This window comes from Melozone crissalis, unplaced genomic scaffold (genome assembly GCF_028551555.1).
Source record: "Melozone crissalis strain CALT ecotype California unplaced genomic scaffold, PUWL_Pcris_2 ptg000036l_1, whole genome shotgun sequence".
NCBI lineage: Eukaryota > Metazoa > Chordata > Aves > Passeriformes > Passerellidae > Melozone > Melozone crissalis.
The window spans coordinates 21,867,782-21,885,944 of NW_026535814.1; the positions used below are offsets into that span (position 1 = coordinate 21,867,782).

Sequence of the window (18,163 nt, forward strand, 5' to 3'; positions counted from 1 at the left end):
TTCAAAGCCAGTCAATACATCCCTGCTGGCACCTGGTGCAATGAGATGTTGACAAGTTGTTTGTACAACACTCGGGAGAGGGAAGGTACACGGCACAAAACCTTGTAAAAGACAAGTGACACCAAGAGTGATCATTAGTGTCTCTTAATTTGTTAAAGTTACACGTTGGCAGTGGTGTAAAACAGCTCCACAGTAGCTGGAGTGTCTCAGAGTTCATGTTACAGTTACAGCATTACATATTAACTCCAGTTTTTGCACAGTAATTACTGAAGTAATTTGAAGTCACGGGGACAAGTATGACAGATTACAGATAACAGGAACAGCTATCTTCACACAGAAGGGGGATAGGACCAGCAAGGCTACCCACAATGTACAAACTACACTGGTGACAGTGGCTTTTAACCCCAGATCCCCGTGCTTTTGACAATCCTGGTCTAGTGCAAGGCGTCCCATGGCAGGGGGCTGGAACAAGATGATCCCTAAATTCTCTTCCAGCCCAAATAATCCAGTGATTCTGGGGGCGATGGGTGATTGGGTGATGGGTGGGGAGCTCCAAGCAAGAGCTAAGTGGGATGTACAGTGTTTTTGTACTATCTGCTCCTAATTTTGGCCCTTGGTGACCGAAAAAAGAAGAGGATCAGCAGGTTTGGGAACCACTTCTGCGATGCATCTTGACAGGACACCAACACCAGGGTGAAGGAAGGCAGACAACCACCCACATCCATGCATCCAGTGGGTGTAACCCTGAGCACCCTCCTCTCCCCATCCTTTTTCCCTGCTCCACACCCCCCTGGTTTGGCTCTCTGGTGGCTGTCAGTGCAGCAGGGTCACACCCTGAGCCAGGCGTGGCACAGGGACGCTCAGCTCAGCTCCAGCCTGGGCAGCTGCCCTGACCTGCTGCTCCTTTTACCTGGCTGGCTTTCAGGATGTTGATCTGCTCCTCGTACACGGTGTCCCTGTTCTTCTCCAGAAACCCCTCGCTCTGGTACTCCACCTGCCAGGACACAAAGGGAAGAAGCTCAGAGGGACAAGTCCAACACACAGGGACAAGGTGCTCCCACCACTCCCCTGCTGTCAGGAGCTCACCCCAAAACCCTGAGAGGGGAAAGGAATAACTGGAATTCAAAGGTCACTTTTTATCAAAGTGAATCTGGGTGAAAGCAAAATCCTTACTAGGAAACACAGATTGTTTCCTAGCCATTAAATTGCTGTGTATGGAAGTCAGGGGTAAAAAATGCAAGGATCATCAGTAACTCTACGTGCTCTTTTGTTCACTCTTCAACTCCTTCTAAGTTAATCAATAAACCTCAAAATATGCCCTGCCTAAGTCTCTTGTAGGTCTCTTGGGTTTTGAAACTGCAGAGGAGTGGGATGCAAAGGAATTTTAAAAAAATTTTAAAAATACATTAGAGACAACAAAAGAAAATTTATCTTTTTTATGCTAAAAAAATGAGAAAAACTTGCTAAGAAATATTGTTCATGAAGGATCCATATGCAAAACCACCTGCCTGAGGAAAGGTGAGCATCAACATTTGCCATGGTGAGTGCCTCTGGAATCAAGGACAAACCTGGTTATGGGAAGAACCTGTAGGGCATCACAGCACCTGGATATTGTCCAGCTCCTCAGACACATCCCTGGGTTGATCTTTTTAATTTTTTCCTAACAAATGTGTGTTTAGGGTAACTTCAAGCTTTTGAGATTCCTGTTTGCTGTAACACTTGTCACATCAGGGCTTCAGTGAAGCTGGAGTCTATGGACAAGACCCCAGCACACCGGGCACTGGGATTTGGTTTAGTTTAGTGCCACAGTTGGTATCTTCTCCCTCACAAAGGTGGGATCTGCCTGGGATCACCTCTCACCTCCTCCCTGCACTGTGCCTTGCTGGCACTCACAGCTCCTGCTCTTCTAACACAAGCACCTTTTCTGCCAAGCTGCCCTTGCAGAAATCCCTCTCACCGCAACTTCGGGAAAGAGGATTTTTCTCTCCTCCAGAATCCACAACCAACAGGCTGAAGCCCTCGGGGCTGATCCAGATTTGAGCGCCTGAGCCACAACCACCACCCTGCAGGCACCCAGGGGCAGCTCACGGGGCTCTGCACTGATTCACGGCGCTGCAGGAGGCTTTCCTGTCCCTGCCGGGTGCTCCCTGCTGGGTACCTTGTCGGCGAAGTGCAGCACGATGAAGGAGGTGTTGGACATGCGCGGCTTCTGGAAGTGCTGGCTGCCGCCGTGGCGGTCGTAGAGCTTCTGCGCCCAGTTCTGGTCCGTGCCCTTGGGCACCTGCAAAGGGGACAAAGGGGACACTGCCAGGCCCAGGTGCTGCTCCGCAGTCACCTACCTTCGTGACAAACACACCGAAACTGCGTTTCCAGCAGGAAACACACAAAGCTTGGTTCTGTTCCGGAAGACAGAACGGCTCTTGCAGGGAAAAAAAAAGGAAAAAACAAACCAACAAAACGGACCAAACAAACAAAACAAACAAAAACACAACCCAAAACAAACAAACAAAAAAAAGCCCCCTACAAACCCTGGAACAAAACAAAAGCAAACAAAACCCCACAACAACAAAACAGCGTTTCCAGCAGGAAACACACAAATCTTGGTTCTGTTCCGTCAGCTGGAATGGCTCTTGCAGGAAATAAAAAAAGGCAAAACAAACCAACAAAATGGACCAAACAAACAAAAAAACCAAACAAAACACACCCCAAAACAAAACAAAAAACACCCACAAACCCTGAAACAAAACAAAAACCAATAAAACCACAAAACAACAAAATTGCATTTCCAGCAGGAAACACCCAAATCTTGGTTCTGTTCTGGAAGACGGAATGGCTCTTGCAGGAAAAAAAAAAAAAAGGAAAAAACAAAACAACAAAATGGACCAAACAAACAAAAAAAACCAAACAAAACACACCCCAAAACAAAAAACACCCACAAACCCTGAAACAAAGCAAAAACAAACAAAAACCCACAACAGCATTTCCAGCAGGAAACACCCAAATCTCAGTTCTGTTCCATCAGCTGGAATGGCTCTTGCAGGAAATAAAAAAAAGGCAAAACGAACCAACAAAACAGACCAAACAAACAAAAAAACAAACAAAATCCACATTCCAATACAAAACAAAAAATACCCAAAAACCCTGAAGTAAATCAAGAGCAAACAAAACCCCACAACAACAAAACAAGCGTTTCCAGCTGAAAACACCCAAATATTGGTTCTGTTCCGGCAGCCGGAATGGCTCTTGCAGGAAATAAAAGAACAAAATGACAAAACGAACCAAACAAATAAAAAAATAAACAAAAACCAAACCAAAACAACAAAACACCCCAAAACAAAAAAGCACCCACAAACCCTGAAACAAAACAAAAATAAACAAAGAAAAACCACAAAAAACAAAACAAAAACCAAAACACTGAAAAACAAAACAAAAAAGCACCCACAAAACCTGAAACAAAGAAAAAACACACAAAAACCCCAACCAAACAAAAACCAAAACAGCCACGAAAACAAACAAAACCAAACAAAAAACTAACAAAACCCCAAATCTCTCCCCCGCAAAAAAACAAACGAGAAAGCACCCACAAACCCTGAAACGAAACAAACAGAAAACACAAACAAGCAAAAACAAAATCAAACTAAACCAAACCAAAAACCCCAAAATCCCTAAACCTCCCCCTGCAAAAAGTAAAAAGTCCCAACAGAAACAAACCCAGAATGAAAAAAAACCCAAAATGAAACAAAACCCCAAATACATATATACATACATACACACACACACACACAAAACCCCCCAAACAACAACAAAAAAACCCCACTAATTAAAACAGAAATAATAAGGAAGTATTTTTACAATTAATGATACATTAACTACTTAGGCACCAATATTATTTTTTTTAATGCTGTTTTAGGTGATGGAATAACTTCCAGAAACTGCCACATGAGACCACACACATGAGGTTCTGGTTTATGTAACAGTGAAATTGTTCGTCTGGGGGTCTGAGAGCCACCTCTGATGGGGTTCATCCCCATCCCATGAAATGCTGATGAGCACAGCAGCAGCTGCACAAACACACACATACATTTTTTAAACAAAAAAAAAGTATAATTGGATATTTAGGTTAGAAAAAGCAATGGTTCAGAAGAAAAGTCTCAGTCAATATTTAAACTTAGATGGGACAAAGCCTAGAAAGCACAGAACAACCTTGCAGCAACAGAGAGAGCTCTTGATCATCCCTCAGGACTTTACATAGGCCTTTACATGAAAAATGACAGAGGAAATAGGGACAGAGAACAGGAAGATGGAAAACACGAGACAGGTGAGGAATATTTCTTTATGCTGCTCTGAAACAGCCTTTGATTTCATGACAGCAAACCAAAACACACCAGAAGGGCTCTGAACACAGGGAGAAACATCTCCTGCCAACCCCTGTAATGAGGGTGAATTAAACGCAGCAGCCATTCACACAAGCTGTGCTCTCCCACATTTGTTTATACTTTACAATTTTTAAGTTTAGCCAATTATGGGTATACACAGAAATAACACAGGCTATATATAAATATTGAAAGGCACTTAGCTATGCAATTATATACATATTTTATTTATGCAAGGTAAGACTTGCATGTTTAAACGATGGGGTTATATAAATGTAGATGCGTTTCTTTTCACGGGTGATATTTAATATTTGCATGCAAAAACATCCTTTCTGGAGGTATCACTGGGTGCCTCCTGCGCAGGACTAAGCCACAGGTGCAGAGCAGGAGCACTGCAGCCACCCTGAGCCAGATTTATCCTGCACCAGCTCTCTTCCAGGGCATCCACCTTGCTGAAAAACCTGCTTATCTCAGAGTTAAACTTCAAAGGCATCGCTCCTGCCTCCCAGAAAGAGGGTTTGCCATAACCCTGCTCACTGTCCTGCAGCCTGTGTATTTTTAGCTGCCTGGGAAGCACCTGATAGGGACCAAGTTCCAAAGATAAAAATTAAGGAGGCCATTATCTCTACTATTATAACAGCTTTTGGTATTACCTTGGCAGTTTGAGGCCCTTAGAGCAACTGAGAAAGTTATTTATGGGCTATCTCACCTTTTTTTAGGAGATGGGGAAGAGGAAAAGCGACTGCCTTGCAAGTTTTGTAGGGAATCTTTGAACAGGATAAAGCTGATACTGGAATTGCACAAGGTCACTGCCTGTGCTCCTCTGTCCCCCCCTGTCACAAGCAGGGTCCCCTCCCCTCTGGATCCAATGTCCCTAGTGCTGCCAGGAGCTCCTGCAACCACAATCACACCCACTGCAGCCAGGGCCAGCCCCACAGGATCCATTCTGCATCCCAGCACCAAGAGCCCACACCCAGGGGTGAGGAGATGCTTGGGACCACCTGGACTAGAGGCTGAGACTCCCTGCACCACCTCCTCCAACAGAAGGACAGTTAAGCGGACAGAAGTAACAAAGGTCAATGGTTTAAGGCGAAGGAGGGTAGATTTAGATTAGATATTAGGAAGAAATTCCTCCCTGTGAGGGTGTGGCACAGGTTACCCAGCCAAGCTGCGGCTGCTCCATCCCTGGAAGTGTCCATGGCCAGGTGGGACAGGGCTTGGAGCAACCTGGGACAGCGGAAGGCGTCCATGCCCACGGCAGGGATGGGAGTGGATGAGCTCCAAGCTGCCTTCCCACCAAAACCATTCAGGTATTCTGTGATCCAGACCTAGTGATCTGAAAACCAGCCCTCTGAAAACACAGTAGGAACTACTCACATTTTGTTTCTTTACTCCTTAGCACTCCAATACGAGTTAAAGCCCGAAAAGAGCGTGGGCTGCCTCTGCAGAAACACTCCAGAAACACGTTCCCCTGCAAGTGATGTGCCTGACTTTGAAGTCATCAGAGCTGACAGCGTGACGTAGGGGAGGCTGCTCTGCTCTGCCCGCCCCAGAGGAAAGCCCAGGGGTCCAACCTCTGCTCGTGGAGCAGAAATCCCCCGGGACAGGAAGGCCATGTGCTAATTCCTGATGTCCAAAAACCTAACGAGTCCAGACAAGGAAAACACATTTGCTCAGATCCCCAGGTCCGCAGCGATGCACGGAGACAGGCGGGGTGGAAAAGCAGTGGGCAGGAGGGGAGTGCAGCGTTCCTGGCACTCGACAGAAGCACACAGCAAAGGTCCAAGAGCACCTCCTAACAGCACTAGGAAATGCATTTGGCACATCAGCAGCATAACACAGTGGCAATGTGCCATGGAACACAGAGTGGAGCCACAGAGGAGCTCAGGAACGTGAGGGACTTGGGGGGTTTGGTGAGACACAATTCCCCCCTGGCAGCCTCAGGGCCAGGCTGCTCCACCAGCAGAAAGATCCCTCACAAATCTTGGACAACGATGACAACTCTGACAAGTGAGCCTTCCCCATCAGCCTGCTCTTGATTGAACCCTTTGGGTAGTACTTAAGGGAAATGGACACTTGTTTTGTCATTATTTTTTTCATTCTCACTCCCATGCCAAGGCAGAAGCAAGGAAACAGTGAGGTAGCAGGACACCTTATGGAGAAACCTGGGCACCCACAGTAACTTCTGACTATATTCCCAAACAGAGCCACAGAACCACTGAATATCCTGAGCTGCAAGGGACCCACAAGGACCAGCAATGTCCAACTCCTGGCCCCACACAGGACAGCCCCAAAAATGCCACCCTGTGCCAGGGAGCACTGTCCAAGGCACTAAGGAAGTACTGGAAGACAGGCAGCACGCCCACATGCCATGTACCTTCAGTCTGAAAACAGGACAGCTCACCCAGCTTTGACAGAGGCTCAACTACATTTCTGAGGGCTCTCTGTTTCCTCTAAGGATAACTTAAATCCCTTGGAAAACCAACCCCAACTGGCTGCTCCTCTTCAGAGAGTGCAAGTCATCCCACATGTCTCCTCAGAATTCAAAGTCTTCCGAAGTGTGCTGTCCCCTCCTTCAAAGTAACTCCCTCCACAAGTGCAACCATACCCTAAATCTATTCCAGATATCCAATCAATCTTCCCAGAACTGGATTTGGAGAAGACAACCTCCATTCTTCATTTCTTCTGACATGCTCTACTCCTTCCCCAGATTATTTCCCCCTTGGCCCCACAGTGACTGCACCCACCCTGCACAGCTCACCAAGGGAGGTTCTCCTGGATGCCTTTCTGCCCTTTCCCACCTCTTTGGACTCATCAGCTTGTGCTACAGCACATCAGCATCCCTCCATTGTGGTGGCCTTGGCCAGAACTTCTTCTGAACAGGGGACATGAACAGAGCAAAACCAAGAGATCCTAAAAGCTACAGATCCAGGCAGGTGAAACTCCAGTGCAGAAAACAGGGAAAAGGCTCTTCAAGGACTCCAGGGTCCCTCAGCAGAGGACACAGCTCAGAGAGGTTGTAAAGATTCCCAGAGAGACCAAGGATGTAATAGGACAAAGGACCAAACGAGCTCCAGAAGCCACCTCCAACCTTAATAATCCTAGAACAGCTTCCAACTCCTATATCACAAAGCTGTTTTAAAAACCCAAACATAAACATCTCCCTCCTGGATTTTTCACAAAGACATGGAGTGACAGGACAAGAGGGAATGGCTTCCCACTGCCAGAGGGCAGGGTTACAGAGGGTATTGGAAAGGAATTGTCACCTTTCCAATAGAGGGAGGGTGTCCAAGGCCAGGTTGGACTGGGCTTGGAGTAGCCTGGGACAGTGGAAGTGGTGGAGCAGGGGGTGGAGCAGGATGATCTTTAAGGTCTACACCAAACCATCCTGTGATTCTGTGATTCCACAATTCTATATACTAAAGTCTGTTTTAAGAAGTAGGCTTTTTCTCAGTAGCTTTCAGGAGGCAGGTTTAGTCCTTAACACTCCAACCCCAGTTCAAGGGCCCTCTCTTTCAGTGCCAATTCTTACGTCAAGCTTTCCCTAAACAGCAACAAGACTCTGCTATGACCTACACTTCCTGAACTGCTTCAGCACATACCCAGCCACCTCCTTTCCAACCACACATTAGGGATTTAAAAAAACCCCATACTGTGAAGTGAGAACATTAGTGACAAACCCTCTGCATTTGCACTAATGCTTCATTATGTACCAAATATTCCCCTGGTGCCGTTTCACGTCCCAGAGTGTTTTCATCATCTGCTAGGTTCTAACAAGGTGGCGTGTAATTACCTTATTGTGGTCCCACCCCAGGAGCTGAAACACTGCCATGGGGGTGGAGGCTTTCATCCATAAACTGCTGCATTCAGCTGACAGGTTTTGCTGAAATTTTCATAAATCTGGAGAATACTTGCAGGTTGTTATAAAAGAGGCGATTACAGGGCTGGTAATAAGGGCCTGTGACTAATGACAGCATCCCCCACTGACATGTAAACACCCAGATAATTGGCATTTGATGAGAAGGGTGGGGGAATACATCTTGATTGGAGGGTTTTGGGGTTGGGTGTTTTTTTGTTGGTTTTTTTTTTTGTTGTTGTTGTTGTTAGTTTTTTTTTGTGGGTTTTTTGGGTTTTTTTTCAAAAAAGTATGGACTAAAAAAGTAGCACCAGGTAAATCTACTGCTGGTACATGGGAGCTGCAATGTCACCACCGGCAATGCCACCAGCAGCAACCAGTGCCAGGTGCTCCAGAGAAGAGCCAAGGGTGTGACTCCCAACACCAGGGAACCTTCCCTTATGGTCCTCACAGCATCCAGGAGACAGCAGAGCCACCATTTAACTGGCTTCATAGCACAGACACCAGATTAAATGGTGCTGAATATCAAGCAAATAATCTGACCTCCTTCCAAACCAGCACTAGCTGAGATGCTGTTTTTAAGGACATAAAATTAAGCCTAATTTGTTCTCATTTTCAAGGAGATTTTGTGAGAGCAGACTTGAAAAGGGCAAAGCCCCAGCTCTGGCTCACCCCAAAGACAAAGGCAGAGTGTCTGCAGCCCAGACCAGGGCTGAGCTCGTGGGATGTGCAGGCTGGGACAGGGAAGGCAGCCCTGGCACCTGGAGGGCAGCAAACACTTCACAGGTGACCCACCTTCCAGACACACACAGGTGCTACATCCTTGACCAGGGAAACCAGTCTGAACAATGGATCCCAACCCTTTCCCTCTGAAACAACATGGTATTTGTGTTCTTGAGCCATCAAATCTCTCTCTCCCTGGGCTCACGGATCCCACAAACCCCACAAGAATTCCATGGGTCCTTCTAATCACCTTGGCTATGCTGGCGAGGGCAGCCCTTTATCCACTTCATCTCTCCCAGCACTTTGTCTCACTCTTCCCTGCCTTTGTTCAGAAGCACTCAGGGCCCTCCCACAGTCAGAAGGACACTCCCTGGCACAGAACACACCTGAATCTCAATGGAAACCCTTCCTGAGGACAATGTGGGTCACCCCTCAGCAACACCAGGCTGGGGCTCCTCAAGGCAGCCACTCCCAGCAGGAAGGCAGTCCCCATCCCCTTCCAACAGGACATCCATCTCCAGCATCAAAGAGCTTCAAAACAGGCATCCCAGCTTCCCAAGAAAACCTGCCCTCTGACATTCCTTGTTCCTGAGTATATTTGATTATTCATGACTGAGCAATACGTGAACAAGGAGCCCAGCCTTTCTTCTGGATTGTCATCAAGGTTTGCCACTCTGGCTTTTCTTTTCAAATTTCAAACAAGATTTCACTTTGACCAGTATGAGAGAGAGAGGGGGCAAAAGACAGCAAACTGCTCTCCAACATCACCCCTCCCTGAAGTCTGCACACTAAATGCAATGAGTTTTGCCTTAAAGACCTGCTGCAAGAAGACAGGTTTCCCCTGAGACAAAATAAGGCTTGAGAGGAGCTTCATCTCCCTTTGGGCATTGCCAAAGTCATCAGGTCTCAGTGGAAGGCTGTCCCTCAGAACAGCCAGGCCAGACACATGAGCACTGGCTGCAAAGGGTGAGTTCAGGTGCCTGGGTTTGGAGCAAACACCTGCCCGGGAGGCTCTGAATGTCCCAAACCAAAGCAAACCCCAGCTCTAGCCTGCTCTTGCCATGAGCACAGCAGCAACACATGTGAAAGGAGATGTTTGCCTACCTGCAAGACACCAGAGATTAAAGCCCATTCTTTGACCTTTTACAGAGACAAAGACATGGGTGAAAAGGGCGGAGGTCCTCTTTACCTTGCACTCTTCATCCAGCAGGTCCAGGATGCCCAGCTTGGCCTCTATCAGGTCTATGCAGGGCTGGTTGTCATAGAAGTCTATGAGTGTCCAGGGGATTGCCTCCTTCATGTACTCCTCTTGTTCCAGCTTAAACACGTGCTGGGAGTGGGAGAAAGCAGAGCTGCTGAGTGTGAGCCCAGCCAGAGAGCACAGCCCCTTCCCCCTGTCCCTGCTGGGCTTCAGCATTCCATGAGCACATCCAGAGGCTCTAGGTGCCCTCACATACAGCCCGCACATTCACACAGCCCATCTTCCTGGCCAGGAAAACAAAACCATCACTCTGGGACACCACGGCGCAGGGAAAAATAAGGCTTGAAATGACTTTCACTACAAAGCGACTGAAGCTGTCACTGCAACGAGGTGGGAGCCACACACCGGCGTGGCAGTGGCACATCTATCTCTCGGGCTGACAAAAATCCTCCTCTGCTTTATTGCTCTGCTGATTAAAGCAGTGACCTGGAGCACGTTCACAAGCTGGGAGCCCAGCCAGGGCTGGGAGCAGGGCTGCACAAAGAGCACCCATCATCCCACAAGGGGTATCAGCAGCAGCATCTGACTGACTCGGGGACACTTCCATTGAAAATTCTCATTTAAAAGAACTATAATAAAAAAAATCTTTGCAAGGCTTACGTATCTCAGACCTCTGCCCAAGCAGATAAATTGTCTCTGGCTATTTCTGAGATACTCCAGAGCATATTAAAAAATGATTTTTCAAATGCACTTTTTTTTCCCTTCAAAGATAGCTTTTTAAAATCTCTTCAAACATGTCATCTTGGAGCTTGAATTTATACGCTTCAGAAGTGATAGTTAGACATACCAAGTAAGATATGAATAGTGCAAATACAATCCATAATTTACTTTTCATTTTTAGCAGCAGTGATCTATCTGATGCATTAGATAGACTGCAAATGTTCATGTCCATGCCTAAGATATAGCTTCAAAGGGCCAAACTAATCTGCAGTACTTAAATGTTCAAATTTAACAAGTTTTCCCCTGTATCCTGAAATTAACAGTATTTTTTCCCCTACTCACAACCAAAGCAGAACCAAACTCCTTACTGGTTCCATTTCCAGTGAAGGTATATGCTTGTTTCTAATAAAATAGGAACACTTCTGGGTTTTGTGAGGCATGTCCAAGTGAAAAGTGGGGAGTGTTTCCAATTCTGTTATTTAATACAGAGTTTTCATCTCACAGGTTTAATCCATGCTTAATGGGAAGGTTTCCACACCCAACTTATTTTAATTCACACTGGAAATCAGTATGAGACCACCCAGGTTTTGTTTTAGGATTGAAACAGCACCAAGAAAAAGGCAGATTTCATACTTATTCAGAGCAATATGTGAGCCTTTGCACAGATCACATGCAACTCCATTTCCAGGATCACATTTACACATCAACTAAGCAATATTTTCCACCTTGGTAGGAGCATGCAGAACCACTGCAGTGAAATGTCAGGCAGAGGGGCATCCCAAGGATGCTCATGATCTGTCCAGGCTGCAGGTGAATGCTGCAGAGCAGAAGCCAGACACACCACAATCCTGCCTAGTTACATTTTCTGCTCTGTTTTATGGAAAGTTTCCAAGCTGACCTTACCGAGTTGAACTGCTGCTGGAGCTTTTCGTTGGCATAGTTGATACAGAACTGTTCAAAGCTATTCACTTCAAAAGTTTCAAACCTGCAAAGCAATGAATAAATCAGCATTAGGCGTTGCTTTGTCTCAAAATCTTCTTTTTTAATTTTTTTTTTTTAATTTTTCCCTGCAACGGTGCCATACGTGTGATGGGGAGCACTCAACCCTAATTTCCATTCCTCCTGTCCTAAATTTACACTTTTTTCCTCAAAACATCTTTCTTTTCTTGGCACAACTCAAGGGATTCAAGAGGTCCCTCCTGGTACACACGAATGAGACATTTGGCACGACTGCAGCTTCCTGCCCATCAGCTCTGTCTGAGACAAGAAATGTAACTGCCTCTCCTGGGGAAAAATATTATGAAATATTAAGTTCCAAATACATTCACTGCAAAGGTGATGAAGAAACAGTAGCTGCTGTCTTAAAAGACCCAGCATGCTACTTTTAATGGAATTTAATAGAGCAGAAAAAAGAAGGTATTAAATTTGTAATTATAGCTTCTGCACCGCATCCCCGTTAGCACAAAAATTAGACACACGTGAGTAAGCAAGTTCTGGAAGGGAGAAGGGGGAAAATGGTGATTTCAGCTCCAACTCCACATTCCTTAGAGGGTCCTTGGTGCTGGACTCTGTGATCCACCTCTTCACCAAGACTTCAACAGTTCACCAAGCCAAAACATCATCCTACCCTGCCATAGATCAGCTCAAAAGAGGCCCAAAAATAACTTCTTAGTCACAATTAGAAAGGAAAAAATATGCAGTTTTAATAAGACAGACTGCAGGTAAGGAGCAGGGAGCCAGCAGAGCCCCTGAGGCTGAAGAACACAACACCCAAAGACAGGCACAGGGAGCCAGGCTTGCTCTTACAACCCAAAGAGGGTATTTTGAGCTCCCACTGGGAGTTATGTGTTTTATATTTCTATTTTTAAGGCACAGTTGGAAGGGGGAAGGGAAAAAAGAAGCCTTTGACACATGACTCTAAGGATTAAACCAAGGGGAGAAGTGGGAAGGCTTCCTGTGTTCAGCGAGTAAGCCGCTGTAATGATAAATATGCGACTAAATAATTGTTGGGGTAATAGGCACCGTAGGAGCTGGCAGAACAGTCTTTAAACACTGAATGAATGAATGAAGCCCTTTCTTTCCAGCCTCTCTTTCTCAAAATAATCAGCACTTCTGCCACTTCCTGAGGACCACCCTGCTGTTACCCAGGCAATGCAGTTGTTCCCCAGGTACTTCCAGGTGACAATGCCATCACCACACAAAATGCCAGAGTCCCTGGGGAAATGCCATGCCAAATGGCAAAGGAAAAAGGGGGATGGAGAAATTAGCTGGTTTTGTGCTTTTATCACCCCCGCAGTCCTTGAGGAAACCTGGGACTGCTTTCCCTCTGTGTGTCCAGCAGCTGGTGCCAAGCAGAGGATGCTTAACCCATCCCCTTCCCAAAAACTGGGCTTTAGAGTCTTTAATGCAACAGAATCTGGTGCCTGGGACAACAAATGATGACATTAAAGACGTGTCGTGGCCCTCAGTGGTGGATGTGTCCCTGGAGAGCCCCCTCTGTGCTCGATCTCAGCGGCGTGGCTGAGCCAATCTGCGCCTCCAGCCCTTGCCACTCAAGGAATGTGGCTCCCAGGACTCTCTGGAAATACCAGCTGCTGCAGGCATGACCACAGCAACAGGGCAAGGAAAGATTTAATTAAAACATAGATGGAGAGGCACAGCGAGCTAGGGGGGAAAAGGCAATGAGGGCAGGAGTGTGTGAGGAAAAGAAATCAGAGTGGAAACTTCTCCCCTTCCGAGACACCAGAAGTGATTTGTGAACCCTCCCAGTGAGTGCCAGCCGGGGGCAGAGCTGCTGTACAACTCCAGCTCCGAGGGAGATCTCACAAAGTTGCTAATTAAGGGACTCTACTAGCACACTTTGCTAATTGAAAAGGCAGATTAGTCGCCAGCCCTACGTGTGTGCACGCCAGGAGGCCCTACCTGCTCAGAGTGACTGCACTGAGGGCAACATCCTGATGGGGAAAGAAAAACAGTGCCTGTTGGCTCTCTATTCATTTTAGTGCACTGTAATCTGGTGGAAAAAATATGCATATTCACCACTGCAACCCATCGCTGTGGTTCCCTGGAAGGCACATCCAGCTTGGGGACAGCTCTTGTAAGTAGATTTTCAAGGGGCAAATGCTGCATTTTGGGTTTTCTGCTGGTCTCTCCTAAGTCCTCTGAAGCACCAAGGTTTGTATTAAAATATTTAAAGTTCATTAATAAGTCCAGCACACAGCTGGTTGCCTGGGTGTTCACATTTCACGTGGCAAACAAGAGGGGGAACAAGCCATCCCCACCAAGGCCAGGAGTGCCACATGAATCCACTCTTCTGACTGACCTCAGTATTGGCCCTACAGCAAATAACACCATTTCAATAAATACAGAAAGGCTTTCAGTGCTGCACCCTCTCACCTCAGTGTGAACAGAGAATTAAGGATGCAAAGTCAAGCATTAGAAAGTTGGAGTAAAAACCCTGCAGCTTCTGCACCCTCTGTTTGGCTCCCATCCCTAGAAATCCCACCCAGAGGGACAGTCCTCCCCCAGGAGCACTGGGACAGGAGCTCTGAGGATGTCAAGGATGTGCTGTGAAGCTGCTGCAGGCTCCCTGCCTTTCCAGCTGAACCCCTCTCCCAAAGGAAAGGACAAAACAACATCCATTTGGGGGGAAAAAAATCTGTTTGTCAGAAAAATGCATTAAAGCTCAAAAAACACATGAGTTAGGAGAACCAGACCAGACTTTATAGTTTAGCAGAGTCAGGCTATCAACACCTATATTCCCTGCACTGTAAATTACTCAGCATTCAGACAGCAACACCCATTTACAAAAGGGATTCACGGTCATTTTAGGACACCAGAGTCCCACAAGCATCTCAGCCAAGAACAGGGACACCTTCCTCTGCAAATCTGCCTCTTTGGAAGGACCTGCAGGTCCTTGTGGAAAAGCCCTGCTGGTGTCACCAGGGCTGAAAGCACCTGCTGGCCCACACACTGGACAGGCAGCTGAAGGAGGTTTTTCTTCCACACCAACAGATTTTCAAGCCCAGCTTAATCTTTCATGAGCCTTATCCTCAAGCCTCCTTTCATTCAGATTTCTGAAAGTCTGATCCTCTAAGTCAAGCATCCAGTTTTCTGTATGGACCCACCATCACCCACAGGGCTCCATCTCAAAGCTTTATTTATCATATTCCAGCCTGCAGAAATTTCTGTGGGGGGAAAACAGTTTCTCTATTTCATGGAAAAGAGATGGGAAAAAGCTTCTCTATCTCATACAGCCCTTGAACCAGACTGTGCTGCATTTAAGATCTTCCCCAGTGAGCCCAGAAACTTACAAACCAGAGAGAACAACCTCATCACCTCAAGCCATCCCACTGAAACCCCAAACCAAAGAGAACTGTGTGGTTATCACCCTTGATAGCAGTGTTCCTGCAAACCTTGCCACATGACAGCAGCTCTGGATGGAGACCAGCAACCAGGGGGGCTGCACTGCTGCTCCAGCACTGTTTGGCATCCTTTCTGCTGCTCTGGTTGTCCAGACGTCAAAACTATCATCCCAAACACCAGTAGCTGTACAACCTTCATGGGAGGGTTTATACACAAGACCCAGTTCCAGCAGTTGTGTAGGTGTTTTAGCCCTAAAACCACACTGCTTTTTTGTTCTGATCCAGAACTGCTTTGGCAGGATTTCATTCTCAATTTGAGGTTCTCCTGGAGCTGACAGACCTTCAGAGGACACAGGACTGGGGACTGAGCAAGCACAGTGACTGCCCTGGGTTAGGGACTGGCTCCTGGAGCAGCTGCAATGCGTGCATTCCACCTTCCCCTCCGAAACAGGAGCAATTCAGCACCTGAATTGGTAAGGGAGAACAGGAGACCACTGCTGTCCCACTGAGAACCACAGAACCCCAGAAGGGTTGCCAGGGACCTTTTAGGGTCATCCAGGGACCCCTTCCACTGTCCCAGGTTTCTCCAAGTGCCATCTAACCCAGCCTAGCATGGATCTGCTGTCTGGGCCACCTGGGACTTCTCTCTTGCCCTGGCTGCCCAGAGGCACACACAAACACACAAAAAAAAGGGTGTTGGAAAAATGCAGGGTAAAACCCAAACCCACAAGTCCTCTTTCCTTTCCCAGCCCACAACTGACAGAATCCCTTCCTTTCTCCTCCCTCGTCTGCTTCTTTGCAGCACTTCAGCTAAAATGAGCTCAGACAACTCTCACAGCCCTCTTCTACCACCACTCAGGATGACAAACCAGGCAGTAACGGGTACCCAGAACAATTTTAAAGTGGCTCATTGCCCCTGAGGGCACAGGCTGCAAGTTTTGCAAGAGCTTTTTGCACCTGACATCCCCATCACAGGTTCCCAAGCTCCTCTGAAAGCTCTCACTGCAGCAGTGGCTTCACAGATGAAGTGAAGGAGTGTCCTCAAACCCCACAGCAAGATGAGGCCAGCTTTGCTCTCCACAGCAGCACCTTTACCCCAGCTCATCTTTAAGGTTGTTTTAAACAGCACAGGAGACAGAAACTCCAGATGGGAAAGGCATGGGAGGTAAATCCCAGAACCCAGTGCTCGCACAGACCACTTTGTGCTGAAGGCTGCACACTCTGAAGGGGGATCAAAACTGCAAACCCCACAGTACTTTTTTGTGTGCTCCTTTCCATCATGCCCACAGCCTGCCCCAGACAAAGCAGCGTGTGCTTTGCAGGAAGGGGAAGACAAGCTGTAAAGCAGTCCCTGATCAGCCCGGGGCGCTGAGGAGGTGCCTACCCGTAGATGTCGAGCACGCCGATGAAGGAGTGCTGCTTCACAGTGGTGTGCAGGGCCTTGTTGACGTGCTGCACGATCCAGTTGAAGAGGCGGGCGTAGATGTGCTTGGCCAGGGCGTTCCTGGCGTTCACCACCTGGTGCAGGGACATGCTCTTCACGAGGGTCTCGGCCGTGGTGACGAGCTTGCGGTGGCAGAGCCAGTGCTGCATCTGGCCGTGCTCCACGCCCAGCAGGCTGCAGAAGCTGCTCAGGTGCTCGTCCTCGCTCTGGGAGGGAGGTGGGGGGAAACCAAAAGTAAAGTCAGCAGGTTGGTGACACCCCAAAGAGGCATTTTGACACCCAGGTTCACAGCTCTGTGCAAGGAATAGCGGGGTTTTGTAACTATCTAGGAAAGCTGTGTCTCTGTGGGGAACAGGAGTGGGAATGCAGTGACACCCATCAGATGTGGGAGTCCTTGTGGACAGAGTGGGACAGCTCACACGGAGCTCTGGATGGTGGCACCAAGGCCTGGCCCTGCTCTGGTAATCCTTGAGCTCTCAGCTTCCACAAAAAGCACATTCCCACAGCAAAAAGAATTCTCCACCTCCTCAAGCTGCAGCTACACCCTGCCCCAGAGCAACCCTGGTGGTGCCTCAGACTAAAGCTTAGGGTATGCCAGGACACCATGCCTTTTACAAAATAACTCCATCCTGAATAACAAAGCAATAAATCGTGCACTACCAGAAGGGCTTAGGCTTTGCACAATTAATAAAATGAAATGTGAACTTCATTTTCTTTAGTGCAATGTATTTTCCCCCTCTGAAATTAAGACAAAGCAGTTCTGAGCCTCTATTACAGTCAGATAGCAGGCTCTGCCTTTTGGAAAACAAGAAAACAATTTCCCCCTCCCCTGTGTAATAATATATATCTATAGGAAATAAATTGTTTCCAGTTAGGTAAGTGTACTTAGAAATGCTGGAGTTGGGGATGCAGTAAAAAGAGTGCATTTTACAAGAATTCTAGTATGTTCTATTGCTACAATACCTTTTTGACCAGAGTCAAGGTTGTACCAGAATTGATTTAATACCTTGCAATTACATTTGAAGGTAATTAAACAACACGAGATTCATTAACAGAACTCAACATCGTTGAAGCAGGCAGCCTTCACATATTCATGTTGCCAAATATCAAGTAAATTACCTCGAGCACCTCACACTGAACACCACATCATCTCTAGGGTAACACTGAAGTGTGTGCAGAACCCTTTTAATACTTAGGAACAAACGACCCAGCCTGGGATGCAATGATAATTTACAGGACAGAATTTTCCATATAATTGCTTTACTTTTCCCCACCTCTGAACAAACACAGAAACAGAAAAACTGCCTCTAAGGCATCTTTAGTGTTATTATTTTTGCTAATTAACCACACAGTGCTCCTTTGGCCACGTTACAAGCAGCAGCTCCATGGCTTTGCCTGGAGGAAAAGTGGTTGTAAAGCATCACACCTTGTGCTGGTGGTGTCACCATCAGTGTCACAAGTCCCCAAGACCCTGCACTGGGT

The 18,163-nt window shown here is 47.1% G+C and overlaps 1 protein-coding gene across 1 annotated transcript in view; it reads right to left on the minus strand.

Moving 5' to 3' along the window:
• Positions 1-18,163, minus strand: part of MYO5B (myosin VB) — a 144,451-nt gene that overhangs the window by 67,000 nt on the left and 59,288 nt on the right. The window contains exons 11-15 of the mRNA XM_054283409.1: positions 16,622-16,887; positions 11,777-11,858; positions 10,142-10,282; positions 2,159-2,281; positions 911-994 (exon numbers count right to left, since the gene is read on the minus strand). Of these exons, the coding sequence (XP_054139384.1) occupies positions 911-994; positions 2,159-2,281; positions 10,142-10,282; positions 11,777-11,858; positions 16,622-16,887 (696 nt within the window). The remainder of the gene's footprint in view (positions 1-910; positions 995-2,158; positions 2,282-10,141; positions 10,283-11,776; positions 11,859-16,621; positions 16,888-18,163) is intronic.